Source organism: Bubalus kerabau, chromosome 5 (genome assembly GCF_029407905.1).
Source record: "Bubalus kerabau isolate K-KA32 ecotype Philippines breed swamp buffalo chromosome 5, PCC_UOA_SB_1v2, whole genome shotgun sequence".
NCBI classification, from domain to species: domain Eukaryota; kingdom Metazoa; phylum Chordata; class Mammalia; order Artiodactyla; family Bovidae; genus Bubalus; species Bubalus kerabau.
Genome location: NC_073628.1, coordinates 96,378,938 through 96,406,470, shown reverse-complemented (window position 1 = coordinate 96,406,470; position 27,533 = coordinate 96,378,938). Strand labels below are relative to the sequence as shown.

The 27,533-nt window shown below is 50.2% G+C and overlaps 1 protein-coding gene across 6 annotated transcripts; it reads left to right on the top strand.

Moving 5' to 3' along the window:
* The first annotated feature begins 3,941 nt into the window (after positions 1-3,941).
* Positions 3,942-15,488, top strand: MIIP (migration and invasion inhibitory protein). 6 transcript variants are annotated; one of them, XM_055582281.1, is made up of 11 exons: positions 4,322-4,405; positions 6,452-6,635; positions 6,844-6,958; positions 7,106-7,179; positions 7,618-7,699; positions 10,921-11,029; positions 11,117-11,169; positions 11,868-11,997; positions 12,149-12,245; positions 13,343-13,477; positions 13,775-15,488. In XM_055582281.1, the coding sequence occupies exons 2-11, from the start codon at positions 6,522-6,524 to the stop codon at positions 13,862-13,864; spliced, it is 999 nt and encodes a 332-aa protein (XP_055438256.1). In that variant the 5' UTR covers positions 4,322-4,405; positions 6,452-6,521; the 3' UTR covers positions 13,865-15,488. The 6 variants fall into 6 exon arrangements, with proteins under 6 accessions (XP_055438253.1, XP_055438256.1, XP_055438255.1 ...); XM_055582280.1 differs by having other exon boundaries at positions 7,079-7,179; XM_055582278.1 differs by lacking the exon at positions 4,322-4,405 and adding an exon at positions 3,942-4,004 and having other exon boundaries at positions 6,844-7,179.
* Positions 15,489-27,533: the final 12,045 nt, after the last annotated feature.

The following is a 27,533-nucleotide window of genomic DNA, read 5'->3' as shown; positions in this document are numbered from 1 at the left end:
AATTGCACCATGGCATGTAGGGTCTTATTTGCCGAACCAGGATCTAACTCTCCTCTCCAGCAACTCTCCTGCATTCCAAGGTGGATTCTTAACCACTGGACCACCAGGGAAATCCTGAGAGTTCTTTATATAATCTGGATACAAATCTTTATTAGACATGTCATCTGCAAATATTTTCTCCAGTCTTATGGCTTGCATTTCCATCTTCTTAACAATGTCTTTCAAAGTACAGAAGTTATTAATTTTGACAAAGTCCAATTTATCCATTCTTTCTTTTAGGGGTTATACTTTTGGTGTCATATCTAAGAAATTTCTGCTTAATCCAGTATCACAAAGATTTTCTCTGAGGGTTTCTTCTAGAAGTTTTACAGGTTTTACAAATAGATCTATGATTCATTTGAGTTGTTAATTTTTACATATGGTACAAATATGGTACAAAGAGGGTTTTCAGAAATTTGTTTTGTTTTATGGTGTGTGTGTCTTGGGCGTCTGAGTATCCAGTTGTTCTTGTACCATTTGCTGTAACACCTGTCATTTCTCCACTGAATTGCCTTTGCATCATTATCAAAAATTAATTCATCATTTATGTGTGGGACAATTTCTTGACTTTCTATTCTGTTCCATTGATCTATTTGTCTACTTTGATGGCCGATACTGCTCTTTCTTGTTTTCTGTAACTTTTATCATAAGTCTTGAAGCAGGTAGTGTAAGTCATCTGACTTTCTTCTCTGGATATGTTGGTCCTTCACATTTCTGCATGAACTTTAGAAATTATCAATTTCAACAAAGAAATTTATCGGGATTTTGATTGGGATTGCATGAATCTTTCAAGCCATGAACACAGTTTCTCTAATTGTTTAGTCTTTAGTTTTTCTCAACACTGTTTTATAACTTTTAAAGTATATGTGTACTTTTGGGGTCATATTTATTCTTAAATATTTTATTTTTATAGATGCTATTTTAAATGCTATTTTAAAATTTTTAAATTTCTGATTTCTTATAGAAATAGAACTGATTTGTGTATATTCATCTTATATTTTTGACACTTTGCAAAGCTAAGAATTCTAGTAGGTTTTTTTGTAGACACCTGGAGATTTTCTATTATCATGCTGTCTGTGAATAAAGAGTTTTTCTTTTTCCTTCCCATTCTAGATGTCTTTTATTTATTTTTCTTATTGGACTGGCCAGAACTCTAGTGTAATATTGAATTGAAGTGGTGATAACTCTAAACTCCAATGTTTTGGTAATGTTTGGCCTGATTGTATGTCAGGCACATGATTTGCATTTAGTAACATATATAACACACTTTCTGTATCCATTCATCCACTACTGGACACTTAGATTGTTTTCATATTTTGGCTACTGTAAAGAATGCTTCGATGAATATGGAGGTGCATAAATCAGTGTTCTTGTTTTCCTCAGATGAATACCCAGAAGTGGAATTGCTGGAAAATTGGTAATTTTATTTTTTTTAATAAAAAAATTTTTTTCGGCCACATGCCATGTGGGATCCTAGTTCCCTGACCAAGGATCGAACCTGTGGCCCCTCCATTTGAAGGGTGGTGTTCTAACCACTGGAATGCCAGGGAAGTTTCTATTTTTAATTTACTATTTTCCACAGTGGTTGCATTGATTTTCCACCAACAGTGCATAAGGGTTCCCTTGTCTCCACATCCTTGCAAACACTTATTATTTCTTGTCTTGTTGATAATAGCCAATCTAACACATGTGAGGCAATAACTCACTGTGCTTTTGATTTGCATTTTCCTGATGATTATTGATATTGAGCATCCTCACATGTACCTGTTGGCCATCTGTATGTCTTTGGGAAAATGTCTATTCAGATCCTCTGCCCTTTTTTAAATTATTTGGAAGATTTTTTTTAAAAAAGTCAGACATGAATGTTAGATTTTGTCAAATGCTGGAACACTGCTTTAAGTTACAATATCATAGCACTCTACTTCCAACTACTAAGAAAAAGGGACAGCACTTGGTGGATTTTTCTGAATCTAATGAGATGGCTCTTCTTTCTTTCCTTTCCTTTCCTTTCCAATGTTAATTGGGAAATTACACCGATTGCTTTTTTTTTTAACTTTTTATTTTGTATTAGGATATAGCCGATTAACAATGTTTTGATAGTTTTAAGTGAATAGCAAAGGGACTCAGCCATACATATACGTGTATCCATTCTCCCCCAAACTCTCCTCTCATCCAGGCTGCCACATAACATTGAGCAGAGTTCCTGGGCTATATGAAGTGAGGTGAAGGTGGTAGTTGCTCAGTTGTGTCTGACTCTTTGTGATCCCATGGACCATAGCCCACCAGGGTCCTCTGCTATATGGTAGGTCCTTATTGGTTATCCATTTTGAATATAGCACACTGATTGTTTTTAAAAGTTCTGGACAAGTCATTTCATCTTTCATGGCCTTGTTTTTGTTTTTGTTTTTTTCTTTTTGCCTGTAAAATGGGACAATAATACTCATCTTAAAGCACATTTATGAGGTTGGTTGGAACGCATTGGTATATGGAAAATACCTGTCATAAAGTAGACACGCCATATAAACTTGCCCATATTTTACAGACTAGATCATAGCTATCTGTGTTCATATCTTACCCACGGGCTATCTCTCCCTCCTCCAGGCAGAGACATCTCATAATTCTTTCCTACTTCCAGATGAGCTCTTTCAAATCCTAAAAGATGATGCTGTGAAAGTGCCACACTCAATATGCCAGCAAATTTGGATAACTCAGCAGTGACCACAGGACTGGAGAAAGTCAGTTTTCATTCCAATCCCAAAGAAAGTCAATGCCAAAGAATGTTCAAACTACTGCACAATTGCACTCATTTCACATGCTAGCAAAGTAATGCTCAAAATTCTCCAAGCGAGGCTTCAACAGTATGTGACCTGAGAACTTCCAGCTGTTCAAGCTGGATTTAGAAAAGGCAGAGAAACCAGAGATCAAATTGCCAAATCTGTTGTATCATAGAAAAAGCAACAGAATTCCAGAAGAATATCTACTTCTGCTTCATTGATTACTGTAACGCCTTTGACTGTGTGGATCACAACAAACTGTGGAAAATTCTTCAAGAGATGGGAATACCAGACCACATTACCTGCGTCCTGAGAAATCTGTATGCAGGTCAAGAAGCAACAGTTAGAACTGGACATGGAACAACAGACTGGTTCCAAATTGGGAAAGGAGTACCAAAAGGGTGTATATTGTCACCCTGCTTATTTAACTTATATGCAGAGTACATCATGCAAAATGCTGAACTGAATGAAACACAAGCTGGAATCAAGATTGCAAGGAGAAATATAAAAAACCTCAGATATGCAGATGATACCACCCTTATGGTAGAAAGCAAACAGGAACTAAAGAGCCTCTTGATGAAAGTGAAAGAGGAGAGTGAAAAAGCTGGCTTAAAACTCAACATTCAGAAAGCTAAGACCATGGCATCCAGTCCCATCACTTCATGGCACATAGATGGGGAAACAATGGAAACAGTGAGAGACTTTATTTTCTTGGGTTCCAAAATCACTTCAGATGGTGACTGCAGCCATGAAATTAGAAGATGCTTGCTCTTTGGAAGAAAAGCTATGACCAACCTAGACAGCATATTAAAAAGTAGAGACATTACTATACCAACAAAGGTCCGTCTAGTCAAAGCTATGGTTTTTCCAGTAGTCATGTATGGATGTGAGAGTTGGACTGTGAAGAAAGCTGAGCACCGAAGAATTGATGCTTTTGAACTGTGGTGTTGGAGAAGACTCTTGAGAGTCCCTTGGACTGCAAGGAGATCCAACCAGTCCATCCTAAAGGAGATCAGTCCTGGGTGTTCGTTGGAAGGACTGATGCTGAGGCTGAAACTCCAATACTTTGGCCACCTCATGTGAAGAGTTGACTCATTGGAAAAGACTCTGATGCTGGGAGGGATTGGGGGCAGGAGGAAGAGGGGACTACAGAGGATGAGATGGCTGGATGGCATCACCGACTCGATGGACGTGAGTTTGAGTGAACTCCGGGAGATGGTGATGGACAGGGAGGCCTGGCGTGCTGCAATTCATGGGGTCACAAAGAGTCGGACACGACTGAACGACTGAGCTGAACTGAACTGAACTGTCCGGACCAATCGGAGCCCGTCTTCTGGGGACCCGCCCCATTCCGACAATCGTACCAGGTCTCGGAATTGACCAATCAGCGTTGAGCCCCGCCCCAATGTTGAAACTGCAGCTTCTGATGCGAAGTAACGGCTCCCAGGAGCTTCTCGGCTCCGCTCCACGTCTGGCCAATCAGGGCGCCCGGATCAGGCTCCGCCCCCAGTTGGTGAAGCGTTGGGTGGGCCTGGCGGAACTCTCGGCAGCGCTGGCTGCGGCAGGCAGCTTGATTCCCCGACTTCCCAGCGGTGAGTGCGGAAGTGGCAGGCCCCGGGGTTGGAGAGGAGTGGTTCGACGGATTGCTCCACGTGCACTTCCACGGAACGTCCTGGTCCCGTGATGGGAAAGAAGAGGGAGGCCGAATCTCCCATTCCTGGGAGGGGACCTCCCGCCCCTGCGTTCCGCTGCACTGCCGCTGCCCCAATGTGTGTCTCTTCAGAATGTTGCCTTCCCGTCGCCTTGGCGCAGCTATAGCTTTCCAGAGAGCCTCCAGAGCCGGAGGTTTTCTCTCTTTAACGCCGTGCGAAAATGGAGGCCCAAAGTCGTTCAGTTAGATGAGGGCGGGGACCGGAATCAGGCTGTCTTCCCCACTTGTCTGCACCACCCCCCACTGTACTCGCATCTCCATTGTCCTCCCTTCCCTGAGTGGGTGTATGTGGGGGGCGGGTCTCTCTGCTTTAGCACTTGCAGCCGGGCCTTGAGGAGGGGGCCCGGATATGGGTGGTCCACAGGTGAGGAGTGTGGGTGGAAGGGCTGGGGTCAGGGCAGGATTTCTGAGAGCAGGGTGTCTGACTGGACCCAGTGTTAGAAAGGGATCGTGTGTACTGGGGGAGACTGAATTTCTAGTTGGACGAATCGGCTTGGAGCTCAAGAGAGAAGATGAAGCCTCTTCTCCGAATCGGCTGAAGTCTCTTCCAGAGGCATCAGTGTGTCCTTGAGCCCAGATCCCTGGGAGGCCAAAGGCTGGAGAATGAGGAGGTGGCTTCCTAGGCCCCCCCTCCACACTTTGGGGAAAGGTTGTCATAACCATGGACCCTGGAGCCAGATTTGGGTTCAAATCCTGGCTATGCCACTACAAGCAGTGTGACTTGGGGCTAGTATTTTAATTTCTCTGAACTTCTTCATTTGTTAAAAAAGAAGAAGGGAGGGCAGGAGAGAAGGACGAGTCCCTTCAGAAATCTGATTTGTGTTGAATTTGAAAGTTACAATGTTTTACATTTGTAGACTTGCCCTAATTGTCCACTACAAATTAAGGTGGTGGTGTTCAGTCGTTCATTTGTGTCCGACTCTTTGTGACCCCATGGACAGCAGCACGGCAGGTTTTCCTGTCCTTCACCATCTCCCAGAGTTTGCTCAAACTCATGTCCATTGAGTTGGTAATGCCATCCATCCATCTCATCCTTCTCCTGCCGTCAATCTTTCCAAGCATGAGGGTCTTTTCCCGTGAGTCGGCTCTTCGCATCAGGTGGCCAAAATATTGGAGCTTCAGCATCAGTCCTTCCAATGAATATTCAGGGTTGCTGCTGCTGCTGCTGCTAAGTCGCTTCAGTCGTGTCCGACTCTGTGCGACCCCATAGACGGCAGCCCACCAGGCTCCCCCATCCCTGGGATTCTCCAGGCAAGAACACTGGAGTGGGTTGCCATTTCCTTCTCCAATGCATGAAAGTGAAAGTGAAGTCGCTCAGTCGTGTCCGACTCTTAGTGACCCCATGGACTGCAGCCTACCAGGCTCCTCCGTCCATGGGATTTTCCAGGCAAGAGTACTGGAGTGGGGTGCCATCGCCTTCTCCGATATTCAGGGTTGATGTCTACAAATTAAACTGGTCATAATTTCATAGTTAAGGTTGTTAGAGGAGAGAGATTAATTTCTTTTGACATGTCAGGAAACATGCTCTGGCTAGTTTAACAATAATAAGCATTTATTGAGCGTTCATTGTGTGTGCCAGGTATTGGACTAAGATTTTCTTTTAATTAAAAAATATTTTGGCGGGTCTGAGTGTGGCATCTTAGTTTTCTGACCAGGGATTGAACCTGTCCGTGCCCCTTGCATTGGAAGTGTGGAGTCTTAACCACTGGACCATCAGATATAATATGCCTTACCTCCTTTAATCCTTACAACAGATTTATGAGGTTCATGCTGTTATCGTCTGTTTGGCAGATGAGGAAACTGACGCACAGAGAGGTTAATTAACTTGCCCGAGGTTTCCCAGTTAAGGAATATCAGAGTGGGGATTTGACTCTGGCTCCGAAGGGCAGCCTCCTCAGTGCTGTCATGCTCTCTGTCTTGGCTTCAGGTAGGAGAACCCAGCCCTGAGGGCAGTCTGTGGTCCGGGAGTCGGTGACATCTGTCGTGGAAAGCCCAGGATGGTGGAGACCAGGGACCTAGTGCAGCTGCGGCAGCTCAACCTGGAGCTCCTGCGGCAACTGTGGGTCGGGCAGGATGCCGTGCGGCGGTCCGTGGCCAAGACAGCCTCAGAAGTGAGCACCTTGGCCAAGTCCCAGGGGTGAGAGAGGGGCTGCCTAACCCTCAGGCCAGAATCCAGGCCTTCCAGGTCCTCTTATGCAGTGCACCCATTTTACTGATGATGAGAAAACTGAGTGCCAGCGTGGGAAGGTACAGCCTGGGACACTGCAGAGGCTGAGCCTGTGTGTTCAGCCTCTTGGTGACCAAGCCTCTCTGTTCCAGTCAAGCCTGGACTCGAGCAGCAGCTATGACTCAGAGATGCCATCGTCCCAAGAGATGTCCTCAGTTGCCTCGAGAGCCTCCTGCCCACAAGATGCCCACCCTGATGACCCCTGTGGTAGGTACTGGCCTGGCGAGGCCAGCTCTGGGATGAACTCTCTCCCAATTGCCAAATGCCTACACCGGGAGTCCCTGGGCCCACCGAGGCCCCACTCAGCTCCCTTACTGGCCATCTCAGACTCAAGTGACCCAGAGCTTTCAGCAGAGCTGGACAGTCCAGGAACCCAGGAGGCCCAGGCCCTGAGGTCCATCTTGGCTCGACAGGGCAAGTTGTCCAAGGTAATGTGGGAGAGTGGGGCAGCCATTGATGGGGCTTCCTTGAACCTCAGTTTCCCCTTTGACAGATGCACTCACAGGCAGCCTCCCTTCCAGGGTGAGAGGCTCCTGGGAGGTGCTGTGAGTCATGTCCTGCTCAGCCTGAGTGCTTGATAAGTTGTGGCCATTACTTTTTCAGAGAGCACTTTGGGAAGAAGGTGACCAGCCCCATTGTGCAGATAGGAAGACCGAGGTTCAGAGGACAGACTTGTTCATAGTCACACATGGTGGGGGGAGTGGGGGGTCAAACTCTTATCCTCTAGCCCCCAAGCCCTCAGCTGAGCCCTGGGGCCTATGTCAGGGTGTAAGTTAAGACATAGCCCCTTTCCTCCCCTCAAGGTGGGGCCTCCTTTGGGCTGGGCCTGCTGGCACAACCTTGCCCCTCTTTGCCTCCCTCCTCAGCCAAGAGTGACCAACAAGGAGTCTCCAGTGCCTGAGAAGAGCTGGCGCCTGAGACCCTACCTGGGCTATGACTGGATTGCAGGTGTGGCCCTCCCCAGGGCCTGGAGATTGGGGGTGGGGGCCCTAGCTTGCTCATGCACCTGCCTGAGCCCCCACCAGGTGGGAGCATCTTCAGTACCACGTCTCCTGCCTCAGCCCTTGGCACAGTGAAAAGCACAGAGATGGTGTTCACCGAGTGTTTGTTGCATGAATGAGAGCTGCCTTATTTTTTTTGGCATTTATTGTGTGCCAGGCCCTGGGAAACTGTATGGGTATCATCTCTTTACGTTTCCCCCCACTCCCCCAGCAACCTCAGTTGCTTCCTGGCTGAACGCCCTCTGGCCTCTTTCCAACCCCATTATCATCCATTTTTGACTCAACAGCCAGAATGAATTTTGAAACCTAGGAATCAGATCATGTCATTCAGAATACTTAGCACTTAGTGTGTGCGCTAAGTCACTTCAGTTGTGCCTCACTTTTCGCGACCCCATGTAGCCCGCCAGGCTCCTCTGTGCATGGGATTCGCCAGACAAGAATACTGGAATGGGTTGCCATGCCCTCCTCCAGGGGATCTTCCCAACCCAGTGATCAAATCCAGGTGTCTTACATCTCCTGCATTGGGCAGGCGGATTCTTTACCACTAGCACCACCTAGGAAGCTAGCACTTAGAGTAAATCTAAAACCGTTATCTAGACTTCTGAGGTATGATCTGGCCTCTGCTGGCCCAGTGACATAACCTCTAACCATCTATCGTCTGACTCTTTGCTCCAGCCTCGTGGGCCTCCTTGCTGGTCCTTGAACCAGCTGTGTGCTCATGGCCTCCTGCCTTTGCACTTGCTGTTGGCTTTGCTTTGGTGGTGTTGGGCAGCACATGGGATCTTAGTTCCCCGACCAGGGATTGAACCCATGCTCCCTGCATTGGAAGCATGGAGCCTTAACCACTGGACTGCTATGCAAATCCCTCTTCCCTTTGCTTTGAATGCACTTCCCCAGATTCACACCTGCTGGTTCCTTTTCATCACTGAGCACTCAGCTCAAATGGTAGGCGCCTTGCACGAGCACAAGGTTGGAGGACCACTGCCCCTGCATCCTTGCCTGTAAGCATCAGCTACTTTTGTATTCTTCATTCATTCATTCTCAGAAATCATCTTGTTTGCTTGTTTCTGGTCTGGCTTATGAGCTCTGTTGGAGCAGGGGCCTGGCTGTCTTTTTGTTGCTGTGTTCCTTGAGCCTAGAACAGGGCCAGCACACCAACACTGGTTGAAGGAGTGAGTGGACAGCCTTCAGAGCTTGGGCTGTTGGATCCTCACTTTCATGAAGGAGGAAACTGATGCTCAGAGAGGTTGAGTTCCTGCCACAAGGCAGGGGCTCTGTGGGGCTGCTGGGCCCCTGCGGAGGGGACATAGTCCGTGTCTGCCAGCTCACTGCCTTGCTTCCTGTCTCTGAGAAAGCAGAGGCGCCTGCCCCGTTCCTGCCCTGAGTCCGTGTGCACCTCTCTCCTTTCTGAGCTCCTGTCTCCAGCCTGTCTGCATTTGTGAGCTTGGCCCCATTCCTTCTTGATTCCCAAAGCTCTTGCTTCCTGTAATTCTCTCCTGTCCTCCCTCCACCATCATTCTGCTCCATCAGCACATGAACTGGGAAGTATTAATGAGAACTGATTTCACGAAGCGCTTGTCCTGTGCTGGGCCCTGCCCCAAGAGCTTTCCTACCATTAACTTCTTGACTCATCACAATCATCTGATGAGGTGGATACTATTACTGTCCCCATTGACAGATGAGAAGGCTGAGGGCCAAGAGACTGAAAAGCTTAGCAAAGTCTCACATCTGGTTGGGGTAAATCTGGGAGTATTAATGAGAACTGATTAAGTCTGTGACTTCCCCTCCTGTTTCTAGTTAATACCCATGTTCTCTGCTTTTCGTTATCATGAAACTCTAAAGGCCATCTTGATTCACCATCTCCAGTTTCTCTCCCTGACTTTTTCTTAAAATCAGGCTTTAGTCCCTGACACCACCCCAGGTTAGCTGTGACCACTGTGTTACCAGCTCCCAGCTGAGTTCTCAGTCCACACACTTTTTGGCCCCTGAGTAGCATGGACACAGCGGCCACTCCCTCTTCCCTTCCCAAAGCTCTTTCTTCCCTTGGCTTACAAACCTGGGCACCCCCCTGGCTCTTCCCCACTTCCCTGGTAGCTCCATCCAGTTTCCTCTGCCAATCTGCTTCCTTGTTCCAACCTCCAAACCCCCTAGGCCCCGTCAGTGTTAAGACTCTCCTCGCCCTCTTCTCACCCACTTAACCCATGCTGCTCCTCCGAATTCCAGACTTGTGTATCTGACTTTCTTCTCTGCCTGGCTCACTAGGTGTCCTAGACTAATCTCAGGTCCAAAATCAAGGTCCTGACTTCCACGGCTCTTGGTCCACCCTCCCGCAGCCTTTCCTATCTCTATTGGCGGCAGCTCTGTTCATGGTGCTAATGGCCATAATCTGGAGATCGGCCTTGATTTTTACTCTCCTTTTCATACATACATCCTGGTAGCCCTGCCTTCAACATATTTCTAGAATTCACCGTCTTGTCTCCACCAGGATGCCTGCAGTAGTCCCCTAACTGGTATGCCTGCTGCTTCTCACCTTGCTGCAGCCAGAAGAGGAGTACTCTAAAAGCACGTGGCTGATGTGATCATATCACTCCTTGTCCCCAAACCCATCTGCGGTTTCCCAGTCACATCTCCTCTACTCTCACCGCTCTGCCCATTTCACCTCCTGAGTGTAACTCCAGTGTACCAGCACACACCTGCCCCAGGGCCTTTTCATTTGCTCTTCTGTCTGCCTGGGATGTCCCCATGGCTCCCTCCCTCATTAGGTCTCTACTCAGGTGTCACATCCTCAGGGAAGCTCCCTCTGGCCCCTCTGCCCTCCAAGCTCAGTTTCCTGACTCTCTTTTCTCTCTTACTTCCTGATAGGTGTCACCTTTCCACTTTGTATCTCAGGTTTCTTTAGCGACTGGCTTGTGGCCACATTAGAATGTAAGCCTCAAAAGGGTAGGGGCTTTGTCTAGGTTGCTCTTCTTTCCCCAGCACGTGAAACAGTGTCTGGCTTGTAGCAAGCGCTCTATAAATACTTTTTGCATAGATGATTGGGTATGCATGTGTCATGTGAGTTGAGGGACCCTTCCAGGTCTGTACACGACTCAGTGGCCTGGATCGCCAGTGCCGAGCACTCCCTGAGTCTTGGCCACACAGTAGCTCCTTTGTGTGTTGTCCCCCCAGGGTCCCTGGACAACACCTTTCCCGTCACCAGCAAGCCTGAGGCCTTCTTCTCGAAGCTGCAGAAGTTCCGGGAAGCCAACAAGGAGGAGTGTATTTGCAGTGGCCCTGAGTGAGCAGGGGCAGGCACAGGGTGGGCAGGGAGGCTCAGGCCTGCTTGCCCTCTTGCTCTGGCCTGCTCACCCTCTCGCCCTCACAGACCCCAGTTCCTAGGCCTGCAGGAGAGTGATGCTGTGGAGGGGGACCACGAATGTGAGTGTAAACACTTGGTTACCCCAGAGCCCAGCCAAGGCCTGGGGGCCTGGGGAGGCAGCTGAGTGTTGAGGACTCAGGGAGGGAGCCTGGTGTCCCGACAGGGGATGGTGAGCCCTGGGTAGGGGGTGGGGGTGAGCTGAGGCCTGGCCTCATGGGGAGTAGGGCCAGCCCTGCGCACTCACTGCCAGCCTCCCCCCTGCCTTGCTTCCAACATGCCTCCCACCCCCTTCCTCTTATCTCTGCATGTGGGTCATCTGAGGTGGGGAGTCCGACTCAGTCACGTGAGCATCTGAGTCTATGTTGTGGGTTTGTACGTGCAACGTACTGTTTGTATCCATGTATGTATATGTGTGTGTGAGGCGTGTTCATGTGGACATATATGTGTGTGCGTAATTACAAGTATAAACACACCGTACATGTCCACAAATATGACTCCGTGAAGCAGTGCTCTGCGTGTGCACAGATAACATTTGAATGTATGAAGATGCCAGCACGTGTGCACGTGTGTCATGCTTGAGTAGAAAGTGGTGCTCAGTGTCGTGTGTGAGCACGTGTATGTGCACACGCTCCGTGTGCACGTGGGCGGGCCTGTGAATGTGGCCACTGTGCAGGGGTTGGTGGGCCTGTTGGTTGGGGTCCAGGGGGTCTAGGTTCCCCAGCTGAGGAGGGACTTCTGCTCCTCTCTGGTCTCACAGGCGTGTACTGTTACCGTGTCAACCGGCGCTTGTTTCTGGTGCCTGCAGATCCTGGCACCCCCTGCCGCCTGTGCAGGAAGCCACGGGACCAGCGGGGTGCGGGGACCCTGGCAGAGCCAGCGCAGGTCAGGTGAGCGGCTCGAGTGGGCAGGACACCCAGGGAAGTCACAGGGGCAGCGGCAGAGGGGAGCAGCCTGGGGCCCGTGGTCTTGAGGGGGCAGGTCGGGCTATTGAAGCCTGGAGAGACCTGCAGGAGTGCCCCCACTGTCGCCACCCCCCAGGGTGAGCATCCCACTATCCGTCCTGGATCCCCCGCACCGGCACCGCATCCACCGGCGGAAGAGCTTCGACGCCTCCGACACGCTGGCGCTGCCCCGGGTGAGGATGGGGGTAGGGCTGCCCCCTGTCTGGCCCAGTCCTCAGATGTGTCCTGAGGGCCAGAGAGGGCCAGGTACTGTCCCAGAGCCACACAGCGACGCTGGGCTCAAGGACCCCAGTCTGTGGAGTTGAGACGAGGCCACTCACGTCACCTGTGCTGTACCTGTTCCCTGATGAAGGCCAGGCTCCCCACCCACCCGCTGTCTGCCCATGAGCTGGCATAATGCAGAAGGGTCTGATTTCTCATGCTTTTGTGTGCTGTGTGCACAGCCCTCAGGGGGTTTATCTTGTGGGGTCAAGCAACCGAGAGAGCAGCGGTGGCGGTGCAGCCGCTAAGTCGAGCCCGACACTTGTGACCCCGTGCACCACAGCCCGCCGGGCTCCTCTGTCCATGGGATTCTCCAGGCAAGAAGACTGGAGTGGGTTGCCATGTCCTTCTCCAGAGAGTGCAGGTCCTGCTGTTATTCCAGTTTACAGATGAGGAGACTGAGGCAGAGGGGAGGTGCCTTTTCCATGGTCAGCCAGGTGGAACTTGGGGTCTTATACTTCCATGATGCCTCCCCCATAGAGCCACCCTTTGTGTCCCCTGGGTAGGACAGGGGTCAGTGGGGATCCCACTCACTCCCAGTTGAGGCCAGGGATGCTGGAATGGAAGCGAGGAGGAGTACTGAGGAAAGTCAGTTTGCTCATCTGTAAAATGGGTCCAGTGTACTGTCCTCAGGCTTATGGGGTGGGTGGGGGCCAGGTTAGTGAGTCAGTACTTGTTAGGGGCCTGGAGCAGAGCCTGGCACACAGGATGTGCTCCGTCAGCATCCACGGCCTTCCCTCCACCCATCTGTGGTCTGGGTCTGCAGGATAGAAAAGGGAGGCCCGGGGGAACAGTGGTGGACACAGGCCTCTGCCCTGGGGGAGCCTCAGTCATGAGGGACACTGTGATTATTTGCGGGGGGGGGGTCCCTCCACCCTCATGGGGGACACAGCCCTGTCCTAGAGGAGGCTGCCAGTCCCAGAGGAGAGGTGCAGCCCTTCCCTGGGCTTGCCTGGTCAGTGGGGAGCGCCGCCCCCAGCCAGGCACCTTAATCCCTTGCTCTCCACAGCACTGCTTGCTGGGCTGGGACATTATCCCTCCAAAGTCTGAGAAAAGCTCAGCCCCCAAAACCCTGGACCTCTGGTCCAGTGTCTCCTCTGAGGCCCACCATCAGAAGCTGTCAGCCACCGGCTCTCCTCACCTGGTAAGTCCAAGGTGCCCTGGGAGGGGCAGACACCTTGGAGCAGTCTGGGGACTGCAGAGTCTCTGGGGGAAGGATTGGGGGTGGGGGAGGGCAGAACCTGGATACCTCTCTCTGTGGGCTCCCGTCTCCCTGGCCCTGACTCCCAGCACCTCTCCAGTCTCCACTGCTCCCCACTGGCTACCCCACCATGCCCTGGAAGCTGACCCCAACTCTGAGATCCAGAAGGGGATGAGGCTGCATATGGGGGGAACCCATCCCAAAGAGGCCCCCTCTGACACTTTTCTCTTCATTCCCTAGGCTGTGCCAACGCGGGTCCCACCCCCGACCCCAATCTGCTCAGAACCCTCCTCCATGCCTCGGCCCCGCTCCCCTAAGCCGAAGCCCTGAGGAGTGGCCACTTGGAGGTGAAGGTGCTCCTGCTGTCGTTTCAGCTTCTCCCCTCTGGCAGGGGTGCCCACGAGAGGAGAGCCTTGCCCAGTCTTGGCTGGAGGTGGACTCAGGCCCCACCTTCCTTCCTAGGCTGGGGGCCCTGGCCTGTCTCCTTCCTGGGGACACAGAAGGGGACTCTGGGGTTGGGGTGAGGGGATTCTGTGACACGTTTGTGAGTAAAGCTCAGTGCTCCCTGCAGCCCTAGATTCCCACATGTGCTGGGTCTGTCCTGCCGATGCCCTTAGAACCTCGGAGGTGCCCTGGCCTCAGCCTGGCCCTCCTCATCTGGGGAAGGACGCCTCTGACAGCGTGTGCCGGGTGGGGTGGATCCAGCACTGAGTGTGGCTGTTTTGGGGGTGAGGGTCCCCAAAGCAGGCTGGGGTCAAGGTCAGCATTAAAAGGCCCCCTCAGCAAGGGGCTTGGGGTCTCAGGCCGGCCCCTGTAGATGAGGCTGAAGCTGTGACAGTGGGGAGTGAATGAGTCCTTCCCCTCTTGACCCCTGACACCGGGGTTCAGTGATAAAGGAATGCTCTTAAAGTTCCTGGGTCCCCTGGCTCCTTTATTTCCATCTCAAGCCCAACCCTAGAAACCATGGATGATTCAGAGCCCCAGCAGGGACACCTGGGAAACAAAAGGCCAGGAGGGTTCAAGTCAGAGGCAAGTGCTCACCTCTGCCCTCCTGAATTAGTAAGGAGCACCTGTCTTTCCCCCTATATGTTGAATAATATGAACTTTCTAATTTGTAGGATAAAAATGGAATAGCTGGGGAACCTAAGGCCAGGGAAGGCATGTGTTTTTTCTGAGGTTTCTAGCTTAGAGGGGTGGAACTAGAGCTGTGGCCTGTGGCTCCCACCTGGAGCTTGTGAAGCTGAGAAAACCTTTCCCCGCCAGTCACAGCACATGTATTAGGATAAGTGAGGTTATGCCGCAGCAACAAATGAACTCCCGGATTACGGTGGTCTGACATAAAGACTTATTTCTTGCTGACTTGCTCACACTGCCTGTTCATCATGGGTCACGGTGGGGCCTCTATTTTGACATTGTCTTTTGGGGACCCAGGCCAGTGGTGGCTCCACCAGTGGCTTCAGCCCAGGAATGACACAGGTCACTTCCGCTTGTGGTACATTGGACAGAACCAGTCACGTGGAGTCGAGACGTGAAGGGGCGCATGGTATACTGGGTGAGTGTTACTGTCCTCCATGTCCTGACTTCACCAGCTCTATCCCTGCAAGATGGACACACAGACCTCCCAGGCCATTGGCAACAATAACAGGCAATACAAACTCTCGCCTGAGTCTTCCCTCACTCCGTCTGGAGTTCTAACCTACAGTGCTTCCATAGACAGGCAGGTAAGGTGACTGGGAGTGGTAGGCACAGGGCTACCTGGCCAGCACATATCCTTTCCAAAGACTCTCAAGTCCAAATGTGTCTGTGATCATGCATACATGTCTGTGGGCACTTTGAGCAGCAGGTCATGGTTTGCCACTTGATTCCAGTATCTGAAGAAACGAAGTCTCTTCCGCATGTAATTTTTTAAAATTAATTTTTTAAAAATTTATTTTCAGTTGTATAAAATGTAACATAACAGGAACTTCCCTGGTGGTCTGTGTGTGTGTGCTAAGTTGCTTCAGTTGTGTCTGACTTTGCAACCCCATGGACTGTAGCCCGCCAGGCTGCTCTGTCCATGGGATTCTCCAGGCAAGAATACTGGAGTGGGTTGCCATGCCCTCCTCCAGGGGATCCTCCAGACCTGGGGGTCAAACCCACATCCCTTAAGGTCTCTTGCATTGGCAGACAGGTTCTTTACCACTAGCGCCACCTGGGAAGCTCCTCTGGTGGTCTAGTGGATAAGAATCTGCCTGCAAATACAGGGGTCATTGTTCGATCCCTGCTCCTGGAAGATTCCACATGCCCCGGAGCAACTAAATCCATGCACCACAACTACTGAGCCTATACTCTAGAGCCTGGCGCACCATAGAGCCCACGCCCTGCAACAGGAGAAGCCTCTGCGAGGAGGAGCCTGAGCACCGCAGCGAAGAGTAGCCCCCGCTCGCCACATCTAGGGAAAGCCTGCATGCAGCAGCAAAAATCTACTGCAGCCCAAAAAACCAAAAACACAAGTTTACCACTTTTATACATGCAATTCAGTGGCCCTAAAGTCCATTTATACTTTTTGCAACTTTCACCACCAACCATCCCCAGAATTATTTTTTTCTTGCGAAACTGGAAAGGGAAAGTAAAAGTGTTAGCGGCTCAGTTGTGTCTGACTCTTTGCGACCCCATGGACTGTGGCCTGCCAGGCTCCTCTGTCCATGGAATTCTCCAGGCAAGAATACTGGAGTGGGGTGACATTCCCTTCTCCAGGGGATTTTCCTGACCCAGGCATCGAACCCAGGTCTCCTGCACTGCAGGCAGATTTCTCTACCATCTGAGCAGAGCTCCAATTAAACACTCATTCTCCATCCCGCCTCCCAGCTTCTGGCAACCATCATTCTTTTGCATCTCTATGAATTTGACTAGGTTACCTCATCTGAGTGCAATCGTGCGGTATTTGTCTTTTTGTTCCTTTTTTTGGCTGCTTTTAGCGTAATGTCCTCGAGGTTTATGTTGTAAAGTGTCAGAATTTCCTGCCTTTTTTAAGACTGCAAAGTATTTAGTTGTATGGATGGATCATATCTTGTTTATGCATCCATCTGCTGATGTACCTTTGAGTCACTTCCACCATTTGTTATTGTATATAATGCTGTTGTGAACATGAGTGTACAAATGTCTCTTTGAATCCCTGCTTTCAATTCTTTAGGGTATAAACCTAGGAGAGGAATTGCTGGATCGTAGGGTCATTCTATGTTTAATCTTTTGAGGACCTGCGATACTGTTTTCAGAGGAGCCGCTACACCATTTTCTGTTTCCGCTGGCGGTGCATAAGGGTTCCAGTTTCTCCACATCCTCACTAACAGTTATTTTCTGCCTTTTTTTTTTCTTATAACAGCCATCCCAATGGGTGTGATGTATCTTGTTTATTGTAGTTTTGATTGCATTTCCCTGGTGATGGTCAGTGATGGTGGGCTTAGAGGCCATTTGTCTATCTTATTTGGAGAAATGTCTATTCAAGTCCTTTGCCCAGTTTTGAGTTGGATTGGTTGTTTTTGGTTCTTGTTTTCACACATGTGATTTTAATTCAAGAAAGCCTGTGGGATTTCCATGGTGGTGGAGAATCTGCTTTGGTCAGAGAACTAAGATCCCACATGCCGAGGGCTAACCAAGCCCGACAGCTGCACCTACTGAACCAGAAGGGTGCAATGAAAAGATTCTGCATGATGCAATAAAGATCCTGGGTGCCACGACTAAGACCCAACGCAGCCAAGTAAATAAGCAAATCATAATTTTAAAAAATTAAGCACCAGCTTGGACATTATGCCACCTGGTGAAACCCAGAATTAGATATTAGAGTGAGGCAAGTAAGGTACTCATCTGGTGCAGAAGTTAAGAAATTCAGTAATCAAAATAATCATTTGAAAAGAATAGAGAGCCTGTGGGAGTCAGCAGTTTTGTTAGAAATTCTTTGGCCAGAGGCAGAAGAGAATCTGGAAACCTGTCAAACAAAATGACAACATAGACAGCTGAGATCACCTTCTAAGTTTAGCCAACCCAGAAGAGCAACAGCTTGAATGAGATAGAAATATTTCTCTCCCATAAAAGTCCAGACTGCAGTGGTAGGCCGTTAAGTCAGCACCAGTGGTTTCTCTGGAAGGACCATTCCTTTGAACATTTAGAAGGTTTCTGGCTTCTGTCTTGCCCACACAGCCGCTCCAGATCCACTCTGAATGAGCAGGCTGGGGAACAGGCTTTTTCAAACCTGAGGGACCCCAAGGATGAAGATCACAGGGAGAGAGGCCCTGCACAGAGCATCATGTCTCCAGCTCTGCCTCACTCACCTGCACCCCATCATGGTCACTTCTGCCCTCCCACGAACAGGCAAGCCATTCCTGATTCTCCCAGGCTGTCCCTCCCTCCCTAGGGGATGTCCAGATCTCTTCTTGCCCCGCTTCCTCCACCCCTTCCAGGTGTGCATCTCAGCTGGAGAGTCTCTTCTTTCTCGAGGGCCTTCCCTGAATCCCTGGACCCCTCAGATGCATCCGCCCCATCACACACTGCACTTCCCTGAACTCCTCCATCCCAGCCCGTGTGTGTTTTCCTTTAAAAAAATTTTTTTTGGCCATTCCGTGCTGTACAGTATGCAGGATTTTAGTTCCCCGACTAGGGGTCGAACTCATGCCCCCTGCCATGGAAGCATGAACCCCTGGACTGCCAAGGAAGTCCCCTTTATATGTTATTAAATTACTACCCATGAGGTTCATTGCTTTAGTGTCTCCCTCTCCCCTGCTAGAATTTAAGCAGAGGTGGTATTTTTCTCTTAGTTGGAACTTTTTTTTTTTTCCTCCTGTTTTCTCAAAAATAGTGACTAAACTGTATTTCAGGATTTGGCTTTTCCCTCTAGCCTGAGCTCCCACGTGCATCATGAAGGTGATGGGAGAGGAGAGGAGTTGTGTACTCAGTTGTGTCTGATTCTTTGTGACCCCATGGACTGTAGCTGCCAGGATCTTCTGTCCATGGGATTTCCCAGGCAGGAATACTGCAGTGGGTTGCCATTTCCTTCTCCAAGGGATCTTCCAGGACACCCAGGGATCAAACCCAGGTGTCCTGGATTGGCAGGCGGATTCTTTACCACTGAGCCACATGGAAAGTCCCTAAAAGCAATGGGAAGGATGCTTTCATTTCTCCAAACCAAAGGACTCTTGTGGTTGGACACCTTACATGCTTAATAATAGTGTCATTGTTTGTTGGCATAAATCCCAAAAGAAAAAAGCAAGATCATCTTTTTTGTTGTTGTTTAGTTGCTCAGTAGTGTCCAACTCTCTGCGACCCCATGGACTGCAGCACTCCAGGCTTCCCTGTCCTTCACTGTCTCTTGGACTTTGCTCAGACCATTGAGTCGATAATGCTGTTGTGAAGGTTCTAGGCCCCACATCGGATTTCAAAGTCACACTCCCTGTTGAGTCCCAGTCCCTTCGCTGGGTCTCCAGGTTGGGAAGTCTGAAGATCACTGGCATCTTCCAAAATTGATGTCAGTCATTTAGAAATAGAAACAAGGGAGTCTGGCTGTGTCACAGCAGAGACACAGACTCTCACTGGCCATTGGTTCATTCGTTCTCTCATTAATTCACTCACCACACATACATCAAGCTCCTGTGCTAGGCGCTATGCCAGGCTCTGAGGACACAGTGGTGAACCAGACAACAGGTCACTTCCCACGGAGCCCCCCTCCCTGTACTGGGACTGCAAAGAGCCCGCACATGGAAGAAGTGCTGGGAAGAAAGCTGGAGCCAGGCCTGCCCTCTGCTTCCTTCTTCTCTGGCCCACATCCCTCCCATGTGAGGCTCCAGCCCTGCTGAAGCTTTTTTTCTGGCTCTTAAACCTGTTGGCTTCTCCTGGGCCTTCATCCACCCTGTTCTGTTCCCTCTGCTCAGAGTTCTCTCTATCCCCCAAACTCCTACTCAGGCCTCAGCTTCCAGGTCCACTCCTCAGAGCCCTTCCCTGAGCCCACGGGATTGGCCGAGGCACCTGAGTCAGGTCCCACCTCTGTGTCCCCACCCTATCCCATTACTCTCAACTGTAAAGTTCCTCGAGGGCAGGAGCAGGGCCTGCCTTGTTTTCAGCTCTCTCCTAGCTTGGTATGTGCCATATGATGGGCATGCAATAAATAGGTATTTGATGAATGAGTGAATGAGTCCCCGGGTCTTAGGAAAATGGAGACCATGCAGCACAGGGATGTGGAAAGTGTCCTAAGAACGTGGCACCAGAGGTGCTCGGTAGCTTCTGTAACTGCTCCTGGTTTTCTGTATACCATGTTGTCCTGTGTCCCAGGCAGACTGTCATAGGTCTTGCTTAGCAACTGCTCCCTCACCCCTGTCGGGTACCTGGCCTCCTGAATGGGAAGTAGGGAGTGACTGGGAACAACTGTGACATATTCCTCAACCACCAGCAGCCGTGGGTCCCAGGCCCTTGGTGAGAAGATTAGGGAGTGTGTGGAGACAAACGAGCCCCAGCTGGCTCCCCAAGGGACCCTTCCAACTTCCCAAAGAACAGAAACATCTCCTGGTTGCCTTGTAGGAGATGGTTCTCCTTGATGGGATGAGAGACCACTTCTGCTTCTCCAGCCTTGTGGAGGTGGACCTTTCATGGCCCAAGAAACACAAAGCACAGGATTTTCCAGGATCATTTCTCCAGGTGCCTTTTGAGCATAGCATCCTGACGTTCTGAGGATGTACATTTTATTGCAACCAAAGTTCCTACTTGGCTTGCCCCAGTCTTGTGGGTCAGACCTGTCCAACTGGGGAGCTGCATTGAAAGACTGACCTGGAGAGGGGCACAGAGCATGGCTTCAAAGAGACTGGGCTTCAGACAGCCCCTTCAACTCCCATTTGGGGCATCTGAGTTGGAAAGGAAAAAGTAAAACCGTCTCTATTTGCAGATTTATAGAATATATATAGAAAACCCTTAAGCCTCTACAAAAAGGCTGTTTGAACTATGAACAAATTCAATAAAGCTGCAGGATAGAAAATCCTGCTTCCAAACTGTGTGAAAAACCTAGACAGCATATTACAAAGCAGAGACGTCACTTTGCCAACAAAGGTCCATCTAGTCACTGCTATGGTTTTTCCAGTAGTCATGTGCACATGTGAGAGCTGGACCATAAAGAAAGCTGAGTGCCGAAGAATTGATGCTTTTGAACTGTGGTGTTGGAGAAGGCTCTTGAGAGTCCCTTGGACTGCAAGGACATCCAACCAGTCCATCCTAAAGGAGATCAGTCCTGGGTGTTCATTGGAAGGACTGATGTTGAAGCTGAAACTCTAATACTTTGGCCACCTGATGCGAAGAACTGACTCATTGGAAAAGACCCTGATGCTGGGAAAGATTGAAGGCAGGAGAAGGGGATGACAGAGGATGAGATGATTGGATGGCATCACCAACTCAATGGACATGAGTTTGAGCAAGCTCTGGGACTTGGGGATGGACAGGGAAGCCTGGCGTGCTGCAGTCCATGGTGTCACCAAGAGTCAGATGTGACTGAGTGACTGAACAACAAGCGTGTGACTTTGGGCACTTCACCTCACCTCTGGCTCATTTTGGCATGTGTACAGGGTGATAGTCCTAGGGAGAGAGAGGGACAGGAGATTAGACAGGCGGAGGGCTGCCCATGGGCTGGCCCTAGAAGAGGGTGATAAGACTCATGATTGTCATCAGCTCTTCCTGTCCCCCACCCCACCCTGTCATGAGACCAACGTCATTCTAACGGGCACAGGGGCCTGCCCTCTCTGAATTCACTCTGTCGGGCTCACCCCTTCCCCTGGGAGGTTAGAAGGAACCAGGAATAAAATATCAAGTTGGTTGATTGAAAGACTGGCTCTTCCCTCTGCTTCTTCCTTCTGGGCTCAGAGCACGTGCAGCGAATGTGCCGGTGGTCAGCTCTCCAGGTTGAGGGTTTTGCCCACAGGGAGGCGGAGGGCTTAAGTCAGCCATGGGGCTGTGGCGACCAGCACCCTGCCCGTGGCTGACGTCTCAGGGTGTGACGGTGGTGGGCTGTGACTGTGCAGGAAGTCAGGAGGGGAAGCCTGGGCCCCAAGGGACCATGTTGTGGCTGGTGGGGGTGGCATGAGGTTGGTCCCAGTGATGAATATAGGTGCCTGCCAGTGGCTTAGGTGGTCTTTGGGGACATCCCCCTGTTGTGGCACCAGGCTGAGCCCTTACCACAAGGTGTTCTCCCTCAGGTCCTCACTGTCTGTGGCCAGAGGCCACGAGGCTTCTCCCTCCCTCCCTAGAAGCGCCCCCTCACACAGCCCCTGAAACTCAAGAGATCCCCAGGCCCCACTGTGTGGTAAGACGCTGGAAGGACCCAGCTCTCGAGGTGACAAGACTGTTCTGGGAGCCATGACATCTCAGCAGGAGGGAAGGGGAAGCAGGGAGCTTTGAGAATTTTCCAGGTCCCAGATCTGGTGCAGAGCAGGGGTGGGGGGGGATCCTTCCTGGGAGACCCAGCTGCCCATCCTTCCCACTCCCAAGGAACTCGGATAAACTTCCCTGGCTCCTCTCGCCAAAGTCTACCTGCAGCATGGAGGAGCACTCTCCTGGGTCTGTGTGGAATCAGTGCCGGCTGCATGGACAGAGCACTGGACCTGAAGCTGAGGCCTGGAGTTCAGGGCAAGCCAGTGAGCCTCTCTGAGCCTCGTCTGTACAATGGAAGTTGTAGGGTTTCCCTGGTGGCTCAGTGATAAAGAATCTGCTGGGTGATGCAGGAGACATGGATTCGATTCCTGGTCCAGGAAGATCCCACATGCCTCAGAGCAACTAAGCCCGTGCACCGCAACCACTGAACCTGTGCTCTAGAGCCCACAAACAGCAACTACTGAGCCTACATGCATCAACGACTGAGGCCTGGGCGCCCTAGAGCCCGTGTTCCACAACAAGAGATGCAACTGCAACGGGAAGCCCATGCCCCGCGGCAAAGAGCAGCCCCTACTTGCTGCAACTGGAGAGATGCCTTCGCAGCAATGAATACCCAGCACAGCCAAAAATAAATAAATAAATAAATAAATAAAATATATATATATGGTTGTAATGCTACCTACATTACAGGGGTGTGTAGAGGAGTAAATGAGACAGTGGGGTAATGAAATGCTCAGCACAGTAACCGGCACTTAGTAAGTGCTTCATAAATATGAGATAGTATTATATGAAACAAGGGCTCATTGTATACTGTGAAATAGGAGTCCTGTTTTGGGGGCAGTCTGCTTCACCTGGCCTGAAACACAGAATTTAGAGAGGGTGAGAGGGGAAATTCTAGGGACTTCTTCAGTGAATGACTGATGAAGATCTCTGCCCGAGTGTCCCTGCTGGCGTGGGCTCCTGTAGGCCTGCAGGTCCGGGACAGTTGGGTGGGTGGTGGGTGAGAATGCTTCTGCAGAAGACTCAGCAGCCTAGAAACCATTAAGGCTTCCAGGAATCCTTGGGTTCAAAGTCTAGGGGTGTGGGATGGTATGGGACACAGCCTGGAAGATAGTCTCTGTGGGCGTGGGGTTTACACAAGCCTCCATCTGCCTCCTCCTTCAGGGATTATTGCCCAAACTTGACTTGTCCTTGGCCTCCCTGCCTGGCCATGGGCTCTCCCTGACCTTTAACCACCCCTGGAAACCAGCTTTCAGGGAGCCAGCTTCGGCCTGCACCTTCCTGTGCCTCTCAATGAGGCCCTGCTGGGCTCATTGGATCTTCTCGCTTTGCTGGGCTGGCGCCTGATGAAGGGCAGGAATCTTTCATCTGCAAGCCCAGGAGAAAGGCCTGATAAGGACCCAACCTCGCTGACACACCTCGGACTTCCAGCCCCCTGGACTGTGAGATAATATGTTTCTGTTGTTTAGGCTGCTCAGTCTGTAAGCCTTTGTTATGGCGGTCCAAGGAGACCAAGACACCCTTTGTGCCAGGAAACTCCTTGCCAGGCTTGGGGAGGTGGAAGGGAGCTGAGGTACCTGTCTAGCCCCCACCTGTGAGCTCTGCATCCCAGAGCTGTTCTTGCTTGGGCTTCATTTTTTAAAAATAAATTTTATTTATTTATTTTTGGCTATGCCGGGTCTTCATGGCTGCATGGGTTTTCTCTAGCTGTGGAGAGTGGGGGCTACTCTTTGTTGTGGTGTGTTGGCTTATTGCGGTGGCTGCTCTTGTTGATGAGCACGGGCTCTAGGGCGAGAGGGCTTCAGTAGTTGTGTCTCCTGGGCTCTAGAACTTAGGCTCAGTAGTCATGGCACATGGGCTTAGTTGGCCCAAGACATATGGAATCTTCTTGAACCAGAGATCAACCCGTGTCCTCTACATAGGCAGATGGATTCTTATCCACTGTACCACCAGGGAGGTCTATTGTTCAGTCGCTCAGTCGTGTCCCACTCTTTGCAACCGTGACCTCATTTTTCTGCCTGGAAATTCAGGTCACCTTCCCAGACAAAAGGGCCTCTCTCAGGCGATGTGTGGAGGAGAGGAGGAAAGATGGGGACTTGGGGAGTGAGCAAGCAGAAAGCCCTCGAGACAAGGCTCCCCATATACCTCTGCCTCAGTCACCATCACACTGAGACCCAGCCTGGCCCACTCTTAGTTTCCAGTCATTCCAGCCCCTGATACATCTGTGAATTTTATAATTCTGAGAGTCACCTGTCTGCAGAGCTTATTAAATGCAGGAGCTTGTTGCTATGATACAAGCTGGAATCAAGATTGTTGGGAGAAATATCAGTAACCTCAGATATGCAGATGACACCACCCTTATGGCAGAAAGTGAAGAACTAAAGAGCCTCTTGATGAAAGTGAAAGAGGAGAGTGAAAAAGTTGGCTTAAAACTCAACATTGAAAAAATGAAGATCATGGCATCTGGTTCCATCACTTCATGGCAAATAGATGGGGAAACAATGGAAACAGTGGCAGACTTTATTTTCTTAGGCTCCAAAATCACTGTAGATGGTGACTGCAGCCATGAAATTAAAAGATGCTTGCTTCTTGGAAGAAAAGCTATGACCAACCTAGACAGCATATTAAAAAGCAGAGACATCACTTTGCCAACAAAGGTCTGTCTGGTCAAAGCTATGGTTTTTCCAGTAGTCATGTATGGGTGTGAGAGTTGGACCATAAAGAAAGCTGAGCACCGAAGAATTGATGCTTTTGAATTGTGGTGTTGGAGAAAACTCTTGAGAGTCCCTTGGACTGCAAGGAGATCAAACCAGTCAATCAGTCCTGAATATTCATTGGAAGGACTGATGCTGAAGCTGAAGCTCCAATACTTTGGCCACCTGATGCGAAGAGCCGACTCACTGGAAAAGACCCTGATGCTGAGAAAGATCGAGGGCAGAAGGAGAAGAGGGAGACAAAGGATGAGATAGTTGGATGGCATCATTGACTTGATGGACATAAGTTTGAGTAAGCTTCGGGAGTTGGTGATGGACAAGGAGACCTGGTGTGCTGCAGTCCATGGGGTAGCAAAGAGTCAAACACGACTGAGCAACTGAACTGAATTGATTGCTATGATATTAAAAGAAAGATTTCTGTAGCATTTGTTGTATGCCAGATGCTATTCTAAGAGCTCTGCATCTCAACCCTTTGAGTTCTTACCACCTTATGAGTTAAGGTTATTGTTCCCATTTATGGGTGGAGACGTTTAGGTACAGAGAGGATAAGTGACATTCCTAAGGCCACACAGCTAGCACATGACCAAGTGGAGATTTGAACTCAGACCATCGTGAACTCCAGAGTCCATGCATCTAACCTGTACCATGCCTCCCACGGGGACAAACATCCTGTGTATCTTGCCTCCAGGGGGCTGGCTTTGGGATGGACTCTAGTTTTCCTTGAGAGGCAGCTCAGTAGGGAGCAGTGTCTAAGCTTGGGTTCTGAGTGTGGTCCCCAGGCTGGGGAACATGCACAAGTGACCTCCTTGCCCTGAGTTTCACCTTCCTCCCTGGGTGATGGGGGTGTCTCTGCCGGGGCTGCTGTGCAGCTGGAGAGGATCCTTAATGTTCTGCTGACTGTACGCCCCTCACATACCTTTACTCACCCAGCCTTGAACACACACTCTCATGCCCTCCCACATACTCTGTGTCCACACACCTCACACATCCATGTACATACACATAATCTTTTTTTTTATCATATGATATTACTATTTTTATTTGTTTTGAGGAGCCTTCATACTGGTTTCCGTAGAGGCTGCACTAATTCACACTCCCACCAATAATGCACACGGATTTCCTTTACTCCACTCCACATCCTCCCCACACTTGTTACCTCTGTCTGTTTTTTTTAATTAAAATTTTTCATTCTTATACAATTTTACTTTCCATTTGTAGTTACTTTGCACTATTGGCTCTATTCCTTGTGCTGCACAATAACATATCCCTGTGATGCTGAAGCTGAAGCACCAATATTCTGGCCACCTGATGGGAAGAGCCAACTCATTGAAAAAGACCCTCATGCTGGGAAAGATTGAAGGCAGGAGGAGAAGAGGGAGACAAAGGATGAGATGGTTGGATGGCATCAGCGACTCGATGGACATGAATTTGAGCAATTTCCGGGAGTTGGTGATGGACAGGGAAGCCTGGCATGCTGCAGTCCATGGGGTTGCAAAGAGTCGGACATGACTGAGTGACTGAACAACAAAAGCCTATCTTAAACTCCCCCAGATAGCGTCCCTCCCCGCACTGGTAATCACTAATTTGTTCTCTGTGCCTATGCACACGCGTAATCTTCTGGGCGCACAGCCTCACGCACACACCCTCACACACACGCACACACACACACACGTGCTGCAGGAGGCCCCATCCATGTCACTGTGGCCCCAGCACTTAGTCATTTAACAACCCACTGTGCCGAGTTCCTTTCATGGAAGCCGACGTTTGGCTTTCCGTTTGCAGAGATCTTCTCATTCAGTTTCTCTCAGTCTCACTTTTCATTCTGACTGGGAAGGAGTTTTTTTTCAATCTCTCTTGTGGTTTTGACAGCCAGTGCCTGTGGCTCATGCCCCATAACTCCTCAGAGGCGTTGGGCCTCTCCAACGTGTCCACTCTGGGGTCAGGCCCTGGACTGCCGTGTCATGACCCCACCATTGCCCAGCCATTGGGGGAGTGGTGGGTGGTAGTGGGGGGGCCGGCTGGGGAAGAGAGAGGTGATGTCATGGGATTCCTGGGATGCAGACGGACCCCAAGAGCTCAGGCCCGTCATCCCACCTCCTCAGCTGTGAGTTTCTGTGAGAAGTTCTCGGGGAAAGGGAGTTCCGAGGTTGTCGCTGGGGTCACCAGCTGATCGTAGAGCTCTCCTGGGGTTGCTGACACCTGCCTGCCGCACGTGTGCTGCCTATCTCCCAGCCATCACACTTGGGGGTCCCTGAGCTGGCCTCCCACACTTCCTGCATTCCAGTCTGCTTTGCCAATGCTGGCAGAGGAAGTCTGGGGCAGGCATTCATGCCCCCACTGCCTCGGACCTGGCAAGTACAGGAAGTCTAGAACAGTCTCTGGGAGAAGTCAGCCTCTTCCTGCTTTGAGATTTTCAGACCCCAAATTCCCTGACTCTTTCTTCAGAGTTATTTGAATCTGGGGGTAGGGAGGAGCACGGAGAAGTGTTATTCACTCCACCAACAGGAAATTGTGTTTTCCTGACGTGTTGTTGGACACTCACTTCTTAACTCAATTTCTTTCTTTTTTTAAACATAAATTTCTGTTCTATTTTTTTTTAATTATGTATTTTTGACCGTGATGGGTCTTCACTGCTGTGCTTGGGTTTTCTCTAGTTGTGGTGAGCGGGGGTTATTCTTGGTTGTGATATGTGCACCTCTCATTGTGGTGGCTTCTTTTGTTGCAGAGCACAGACTCTAGGCATGTGGGCTTCAGTAGTCATGGCGCATGGGCCATAGTTGCTCTGTGGCATCCATATGGCATCCATTCCTAGTCCAGGAATCTTCTTGGACTAGGGCTCAAACCTGTGTCCCCTGCATTGGCAGGTAGAATTCCTATCCACTGTACCATGAGCGAAGTCCTCAACTCAA